Source organism: Teleopsis dalmanni, chromosome 2 (genome assembly GCF_002237135.1).
Source record: "Teleopsis dalmanni isolate 2A chromosome 2, ASM223713v2, whole genome shotgun sequence".
Lineage (NCBI taxonomy): Eukaryota > Metazoa > Arthropoda > Insecta > Diptera > Diopsidae > Teleopsis > Teleopsis dalmanni.
The window spans coordinates 169,959,266-169,969,466 of NC_051847.1; the positions used below are offsets into that span (position 1 = coordinate 169,959,266).

The 10,201-nt window shown below is 27.2% G+C and overlaps 1 protein-coding gene across 1 annotated transcript in view; it reads left to right on the forward strand.

Annotated features, from left to right (window-relative positions):
- Positions 1-922: 922 nt before the first annotated feature.
- Positions 923-10,201, forward strand: part of LOC119676135 (octopamine receptor beta-1R-like) — a 13,494-nt gene continuing 4,215 nt past the window's right edge. The window contains exons 1-6 of the mRNA XM_038087367.1: positions 923-951; positions 1,082-1,279; positions 1,423-1,594; positions 9,070-9,206; positions 9,404-9,586; positions 9,775-9,928. Coding sequence (XP_037943295.1) covers positions 923-951; positions 1,082-1,279; positions 1,423-1,594; positions 9,070-9,206; positions 9,404-9,586; positions 9,775-9,928 — 873 coding nt within the window. The remainder of the gene's footprint in view (positions 952-1,081; positions 1,280-1,422; positions 1,595-9,069; positions 9,207-9,403; positions 9,587-9,774; positions 9,929-10,201) is intronic.

The window sequence follows — 10,201 nt, forward strand, 5'->3', positions numbered from 1 at the left end:
CCACCGCCTTACCGCCTTGCCACTCATCCCGGCAAACATTTCGTTTGCCCTTGTGACATTTGTAGTTTGGATTTTGTATGAGTTCGCGTTTTTATGTTTATGTTTGCCGCACATAAGGTTTATGAGTTGTTTTGTGTGTCGGCAGTAAAACCAAAATAGGGAATTAAGCTTAATTAGTGAAACATGAATTCCTACTTATGTTGCAATAAAGAAGTCAAAGGATAAATCGTTGGAAATAATGTAAACGCCGACAGTAAGTTTATAAATTCTTTGTCTATTTCACTGTCATTAAAGTGTTTAAATGATTGTGGCAATGTGTCATTGTGGCATTGTGGCATTATGGCATTATGCTGACTCTACATTTTCCTTCACTTTCACATTTACTCTAACGATAAATTGGATTTTCCGCTTTGGCATTGTATGATTTATTAACAATTTCTATGATGAGATTGCCATTATCGGTTATGAAGCGTCTCAAGTGGATTTTGAGTGTAGCAGGAATATTGTTTGAATATTTCATGTAATAAGCTTAAAAAGCACAAAATTGATATATTATTTTTGTTTATTTATTTGCACTTCACATGACTTACAAATTGAAAAAGCTTAAAAGTAAATGCCAAAATAAATAGAAAATAAAAACAGCTCAGAATATCAATTTTAAAAATAAATAAAAAATATACATATATATACGCTGTATCTCGTATACTGTGTCTATAAATATTTAAGTTGAAAATTATTTAAATTAATACTTTAATTTGCTTTTGTTGTTAAAAATAAAATTTTTTTGCAACCTTTATTTATTTAAAATTTTTTTTAATATTATTTTTGTACTGCATATTTCTTGTAAAATTTAAAATATCACTCATACGCTCCGATGACCCTACATTTATCTACGAGTATACCATACAGCACACTTTCATATATGCATATGTTACTGCCATGCAACTGCATGTATGTATGTGTGTTTGTGTGTGAGTGTATGTATGCAAATGATTTTATTGTATTTCATATTATTTTATTTTATTTTCCGGGCCAACAACAACAACAATAATAATAACAACGATAACGACAACGACAACAGCATCATCACAAATTACTTTGTTGTCTCATTGGCCGTTGCTGATATGTTGGTAGCATTGTGTGCGATGACATTCAATGCTTCCGTTGAAATATCTGGAAAATGGATGTTTGGTACGGTGATGTGCGATATGTGGAACAGCTTCGATGTGTATTTCTCTACGGCAAGCATAATGCATTTGTGTTGCATATCGGTTGATAGGTAAGACAAAACTATCTTCCACATATATATATTCCACATATATATACATATTCAAAGAAGAATTTTTGTTAAGTTTATATATTACATTGGTTTTGCATTTTGTTTAATGCTTTGCTTTAACCACATTGCGTTGTCTCTTGCAGATACTATGCCATCGTACAACCTTTGGACTATCCTTTAATAATGACGCACAGGCGGGTCTTCTTCATGCTGCTGATGGTATGGCTGTCGCCAGCACTACTCTCCTTTCTGCCAATTTGCTCCGGTTGGTATACGACAACCGAGAATTGGAGATATCTAAAATCGAATCCACATGTAAGTTAAATTGCATTACCATTTGAATAAAATCAAAAATAAAATAGACACAACAAAGACACAATTTCGCAATTTCTAAATGCAATATCACAGCTTAGCATAGAGAGTGAAGAATCAAGCACAAATAGGAAGTAACACAAATCCGAGTGCAATAAATAAATTGCAAGGAGTAAGTAAATTTGATGCTGTGGGCAAAATGGCTTGTTTTGACTCGTTTAATGCGCTTTCCGTGTATTTTTCCATTTTCTTCTTATTTATTTCACTTAAATTTTTCCTCTTTATATATAATTTTTTTTTTTTTTTGCTGGGTTGATACAAAGTAAAGTGCTTAAAAACTAAATTCAATTTTTTTTTTTTTTCTTTCTATTTTTATGTAATATTTTTTCTTTGAATATTATTTATTTTTCTTTATCAAGCCTGCAGTTACTTGAAAATTTTTTCTATATTCAGAAGAATTCAGAATTCAGCATATTTCCAAAAAGGGAAGGAAAACGGAAATGCTGTGCTTGCATGCTGCACATGTTCGCTTATTTATGCAAATGCATGCACATATCTGCATACCTCCAGAAACATAAATTATTTAGCAATAGTTTAAAATTTCCATAAATTATTTCTTTTAGGCTTTATCTCCTTCTTTTATGCTTTTTGATTCAAATTTTCATATTTTTCAAATACTTAAAGGACATATCTTTAATTTTGCATAACTTTGCAGATAGATAAAACTACCTGGTTCAGTTCCAATAAAATTACAATTAAGATTTAGCTTTGATGGTAATTTTGTTTTACAACGGACTAATTGGTCAGTAGTTAAATAATACTTTTTAAAAAATTGTTTTTATTTTTTATGTAATGAAAAAATTAATTAATTTTTTTAAGTTTTTTATTAATTAAAAAATTAATTAATAATTTATAATGCCAAATTAACGTAAAAGAATAATACTTATTTATATATTAATATATTTATATTTAATAATAAATTAAAAAATTAAGAAACTTTATTTGAAATTTAGTTAATATAATAAAAAAAATGCTTAAAAGTATATAAAAACTTAACACATTAAAAAATTCTAAACACTTAGATTTGATTAACGTATAAAATAAAAAAATATTATTTAAAAATAGAGGTTTTTTAACAATAGTAAATTGCAACAACAAAAATTGTCAACTAAATAAATTTTTGCCTGAGCTGTCCGGAGTATTGCTAAAAACCCATCATTAGTGGTCTTGGAATTATTTCTTATATTTATTTAGTAGCAAATTATTTTTTAGGACTGCAAGTACCAAGAGTTGAAGTCGTGCCCTATCAAGTTTGAGGTTCAGAGTCAGTGTTCATAAGTCAATTGACCCAATATCGTACTTGACTTGTATGTTTCAACTTCGAGTTTTGTTATTTTGCTGTAAAAGTTCATTAACAAATTTTTTTGCTATGTATATTCGCAAGAAATAATATATCTCTATATGAAAAAATAGCTTATAATAGAAAATTAATTTCTTTCGTCAATTGACCTTGGCTTTATGTTTAAAAAGTCGAACATTTAAAATATTTGTTAAATGTACATTATGTCAAGTAAATGTGATTTTATGTTCATATCCTTCTTGATCAAACAGAAAATATCTGCTAAGATAGACAGATAGACTTGACAGATGAAACAAATCTCACATCGACTAAGGTAACTTTAACTAAACAGATAACACAAAGAACAAACACTTTACTAAGTCAAAGAACAAGTGTCCCAAATTTATTTACAATTGTTATTATATATCAGGGCTGTAAACAGCACGGCCCGAAGGCAATATGCGGCCAGAGACGTAATTTTAATCTACTACAATCACGCAAATTTTCTTTTGGTGTACCGTTAAAACTACAGTATTTTATTTTTATGGTACACCAAATAAATGAATTTTAATTAATAAATTAATAAAACGAAATTTAACATAATAACCGTATTTATAATGTTATAATGTTTTTATAATAACAACTATGAATGTATATATCTGTTCCTGCTGCCCTTCAATCTGTACACTGATTTGTATTGGCCTGCGATCGCATCTGGTCTGGACAGCCCTGTTATAAATCATTACTTGATAAGTAAGCTCGTTACTAAATTGAGTACACTCCGTAGCCCCTTTTGTAAAAGCTTTTTAGACGATGGTGCATATAAGATATGATTAAACGTTTGCTATATCACTATACCGTTTTCCAGACAAAAATTTAATTTTGTAAATGATTTTTACAAATCGCACATTCGACCCAATAAAATATATAAGATTTGTCATTGACACCAGATGGCAGATGAGAAGATTACATACACCTTAGAATGATATCATAAAGTCCTCCAGATAAAAAATGATCACTTCAGAAATTTTCTCTTTAAGAAATTAATAGAGCTCAGAAGAGTCAACTTAAAAAATCGTTTAAAGTTTCCCTAATTCTAATGTATATCGTTTTGTCACGCCTTTATGTAATATATTGAATAAGTGCTCTTAAAATTATTTGAAAAGTTACATAAAGCATCAATAAGAGTTTGCAATAGAGCCATGCCACACTTGAGAAATTGTTGAAAATTAATTTTGTTGCATAAGTTTTTGATACTTACTTAATTTGATGAATTCTGCAGATTGAAAGTTCGTATACATAAACTCTACTTGGTTATATGTGAGTGTTGAAAACCAAAAAAAAAACATGTTTAGAAGTCATTAACCATATATTTTGATATTCACAAATTACATATAAATTTCTTACTTTAGCTGTTTCTTTTCTGGTATTAAGAATAACATGCTTATGTAAATGTAGAATTGAAAATATCAAAAAATGTCTAAAAAAAATATTAAGCATATATTGGTTTCATTACCTTTTCAACAGCATCAAAGCATATGGAAAATTTCAATCCGCAAGTGTAGTAAACTGTGCGAAAACTGTTATAAAAATTAGTTATTTAATATTTAAATTTAAATCTTCAATTTTACGCAAGTGTAGCATGGGCCCTAGAGATTAGGTCAGGCAAGTAGTTATAAAGAGAACTTGAATGAAATATAGTACATATATTTTTTTTTATATTTAACAATATGTCTTTATTGAATAGCTTTTATTTATATTAGTTTTAATAAGAATCTTAAAATCTAATAACATTACATTACAAATTATTTTATATGTACATACTACAGTGAATTATAAAATACATAAGTATATTTATTGTTAATGCATCATGAGTATTTAATGAGATAAAATCTTTTATTAAGTTTTTATATTTTTACTACGAAAAAGGGTTTGTGACTGATTTGCTAATATATTCTATAATGAAAATTTTATAATACTTTACATTGACTTAAATTAAAAAAAAAATTGTAGTGATTAAATTATTTTAACCCAAATTACTCTTTTCATAATAATGTAAATGCTTGTCCATAAACTTTTTGAAAATAATTTTGCATCTTCCGACAAAAAATTGCATAATTAAAACTTCGTAATTACATTTCCCTGTAAACGTTGGTGCATTTTATGGTAATAAGCTCCGAACTTCTTACTACCCCCTTTCCGTGGCACTTAATTAAAACACTTTTACTTAAAGGAAATTGCATAATGTAGTTAAATGATTTTTTACTATATATATGTGTGTGTGTGTGGCAGTGTGTCTTTTAATGAAATATATGCATTTTTATAGATTTTTGTGCGGAAACCTTTTACAGTAAAAATTAATCATTACCCAAGCTTTCATTATTTTTTCTTTATTTAATTGACATTAAAAGGAATTAAATAACAAACAATCACACACACATACACCCCACTACCATCTACATAAAATTAATTGTTTATTAGTTGTTGCTCGATTCTTGTGTGTTTGTTTGTATATGTCACTATTAATATTGCAATATAAATGTCAATGAAATAATATAATTACTTGCAATTGTTGTTCTTTTAAGACGCTTTGGAAAGATGAATTTACTGTCAGTCACACACACACACACATACACACACACAGAAACGCACTGTCAGTAGCATTACCATAATTTAACCTCTTATTTTGTTTTAAAGCAGAACTCAACTGAACTGAACTGAACTGAACAGTGCAGAGCAGAGCAGAACATAAGACAGAGACAGAGACAGACAAGATGACAGTATAAATTGAAGTTCTGCTTGCATTAGCATAAAGTTGTATTATAATTAGTTTTTGTTATTGTTTTTGTTTTTGTGTTGGTACTTATTTTCATTGGTGCTTGGTGCTATTATTATCATTGTTGTTGTTGTTTTTGTTTTTGTTTTTATTCTCATTTAACATAATAAATCTCATTAATATGTCATACATACTGGCTTTCTCATTAACGAAATTTACTTCGAATTTAATATTGTATTTGCTTTCCTTACTTATTGCTTTGTGTGTGTGTGTGTTTGCGCTTTGGCTCTGTTTACACATTTAACGAAATTGAATTTTAATTAATTTCAGTAAAATTTCTCATAAATACTTATTAATTTATATTTAAAACTAATTATAATAATATCTTGATCTAAATACATGATGCGTGTATAATTTGGTATTTTTAATTTTGAATTTTGCAATTTTTAAATTTATAAATTTAGAAACTTTTCGAAGTCTTTAAATGTACACTTTAATTAATATGCGTTAGAATTGTTTGAGAAAATGTTCGCTTTGATTAATGAAGCAAAATAATTTGGGAAGAAATGCACGTAACTCATACGCTACGTGGGACGCCAGTGGCCTTGGTAGCATGTCAAATTTTTTATTTTTTAATTACATGAAGTTTAAATCAAATTTTCAAGGAAATTTTCATAATATTGAAGTGAGTGAACTTTACTTAGGAAGTCAGGTATTTTATGAGTGATTGTTGTAAGTAATTTTAATTTATTTTTTATAGATAAAACAAATTCTTATATCAAATTCTTTTAAACGTTTTTTTAACTATTCATTTCGGTGTAGTAGTATAAAATATACATATAGTAGTATAAAGAGTGCTTACGGCATTAAAAACGCTATACAAACATATTTCTTTGTTAACCTAATTATGTTTTTATTTTATTTTGATCCATAGTTTACTTTTACCAGGCGTAATTAATTTTTAAAAAATAATTCTAAAAATAACGCTAACATGAATTTCAATTTTTTAATAAAATTTCATAAATTTAAATCTAAAGTAAAAGTAACAATTTTCAAGAGTTGAAAAATCACAGCAAAATTTTTTTTAATTAACATTTAATATTAAAAACTCCTATCAATATAAGTAATATTAACAATATTAATTATTATTTTATTTATTACAATTTCAGTTTAGTATCATTCAATGCAATAAATTATAGGCCTCTATCATTAACAGAGCGTGAGATATGACCACTTATCTAAAATTCTAAACCCTATTGTTTCGTAGCTCCTAGATAAAACTTTAAATATTTTTTCTCGAGACATTGGTATTTTTGTTTAATAAAACGAGCTTTAAAAATATTCTAACCAAATCGGAGGTGATGATGTCAGAAACTGTATAAAAGAATGACCATATATTTAGGTTAACAAAAAATATTTACGCCTTATACATGCTTTTCGCCGCTATACCTATTAATATTTTTAACTAAAAATGACATCTGAATTATTTTTTTTTTGAGATACAAATTAACTTTGAAAATAAATTTAAATATTTGACTTGTTAGAAAAACAAATACCAGTTCAATTTCCGGCTCTTTTTTAAGAAAATGATAAATAATACAATACATAAAAAAATTTTTTTATAAGAAAATGATATATAATACAATACATAAAAAATTTTATTAATAAAAAATATTTTAATATAATATTAAACTAATATATAAAAGATTTATATGCATTAATTGCTTTTTTTTGGTAAATACTTAAAAATAAATTAAAATTGATTCTCCAAATATTTAAAACTCAAGTTTATAAAAATAATTTAATAAGCTATTTTAAGCGTATATTATATCATGGACTATCTCGAGTAACTACTTATTGTGATATTGTAGTATATATAAATTAATTTTTGTTAAAAACATTTATTTAAATATATTTTAATATTGGAAAAAAAATACTTCCCACTTGATTATGGTTCCTTTATCTGCTTGAATCAACTGAATCAATTGACATTTGACATTTTGCTATTTTAGAAATAAATGAAATATACAAATGTGCATATCTTAATAAATTATTCTAGTATTATTTAAAGTATATAATCTATGTAATCTATGGATTCTGTAAATCTAAATAAAAACTTTTATATAAGTTTTTTTCTATTTATTTTAAATGTATTATAGTTATTATCTATTTATTATTTCATGGTCAAACGATTTTTAATATAGTGTTTCCACAGGTTAATTGATCAATTTTTAATTATTGTTAAAAATATGAATTAAGAAAAAACAATGATTTATTTTACATTAACTTTTATTTAATCGATATTTCGAGTTTACTCGAAAGTCATCATCAGGAAATCATCATTCAGAAACTCATCCGGAAACAGTTTCAGGAAATCATCATTCAGAAATTCATCAGGAAATAGTTTCCTGATCTATTAAATAAAAATTATTGTACCAAAGGCCTTGGGTTAGTTAGTTAAAGTGCGCTGATTCTGAGCTTCACATTTGACAGGACCCGAATTCGATTCCTGGTACTTGCAGTGTCAAAAATAATTATTTATGAATAATTAAATATAAGAATTATATCCAAGACCTTTGATGATAGGTATTTGGCAATACTCGAAACAGCTGTATGGTCAACCAAAAATTCAATTCATTAAAATAATATGAAATGAATTTTTGTTGTTGTAGTTCACTACTGTTCGAAAAAATTTCTTTATAAAATAATTTGATATTTTATTTTTCTTCATTTTCATTTTTAGCAATTATAAAAAATTTACCAATTAGCCTGTAAAAATATTATCTTATAACTATTATCTATAGAAATATCACTGTCGTTTTGAAATTTTTTTTGATTTCTTCCTCAGAGCAGAAAAAGAAGTCTTCTACCAAATGCTTAAAAGTTTTTCATTAAAATTTACAGAAGTCTTTAAAAATCTAAATAATATTGAAAAAAGTGAACTCGTAACTATACTAATTTAAATTTGTAATGTCACCAAGTTATAAATTAGCACTCAATTCATTATTAAGCCGTAATAAATGAATGTTTTTGCAAAATATATAAAAAATGATAAATAATTAATAACCACCTCCAATAAATTTGAATAAATTAATTTAACACGAATAACTAATTAATTTAACAATGAAAGGGGGATAAATGAAGTTGAGTCAAAACAATACTAAGAGAGTCACTAATTACTACTTAGTAACAACGTTCTCCCTTCCTCCTCTCACTTGTATTAATTTATACATCTAGTGGATTTGGATTTCTTGTCCATATTTTCTTCTGAATTAAACATAATCCTTAGGTGTAATACAATTACTTCAAGCATACGTATATCAATAATTTGGTTACTTAATGCTCTAATTTATTTCATTGTAGGTCTGTGAATTTAAAGTGAACAAAGCCTACGCCATTGTCAGTTCGTCCATGAGTTTCTGGATTCCAGGCATTGTCATGCTATCCATGTATTATCGCATTTATCTTGAGGCGGACAGACAGGAACGCTTAGTGTACAGGTAAATTTTTGCAAGTGTCAAGTAGCTACTCGATACGCACTCCATCAAGTAAATGTTGCCAATTAATAACAATTACGTTTGTTTCTTTTTTGCCATACATTCGCTCGAATGCGATTATAATCATTACAATTATCATCATCGACTACAACCAAAATGACAACAACAATATGGACATCAACATCGCGTGTACATTTTAGGTCGAAAGTTGCTGCTTTATTGCTAGACAAGCATTTACAGATAAGCCAAATACCCAAACCACGTCCAAGTATACAAGTCGAACAGTCGACCATCTCAACCATGAGACGGGAACGTAAAGCCGCACGTACCCTAGGCATTATAATGAGCGCGTTTTTGCTCTGTTGGCTGCCATTTTTCTTGTGGTACGTACCAAAAAAACAAAATATAAAAATTGACTTTTTCCATTTTCCCATTTCTCATTTTGTAGCTATTTTTGGTTTTTAATAAATTTTAAATTCGTCCTGCAAATATGTAATATTTTATATAACAAACATAATTAATTTCTGCTGTTTCTGCATTTAATTTGAATGCTCCTTTACATCACTTTCAGGTACATCACTTCCACCCTCTGCGATACTTGCACAACGCCACGCATCGTCGTCGGAATTCTCTTCTGGATTGGATACTTTAATTCGGCTTTAAATCCCATAATTTATGCCTACTTCAATAGGGATTTTCGAGCCGCTTTCAAAAAAACATTAAAGGTAAGGCATTTGTGTGTGAATGCTTTTTAATTCCATAATGTTAATTACATTGGCTTTACTCATATTAATTGGCTTCTTACGCTTTTCTTACTCTTTGTTGAGGTTTTTGTTTGAAATTTCATGAAAACAAAATTTCTATAATTATTTCAGTATAGAAATTATGAAAAGCAATTATTAAAGCACTTAAACCAAAACAATCAATTAAGATATTAATTAATTAAATAATCTGTTGAAGTATTAATATAATAATAAAATAGGAGTGATTTATATACG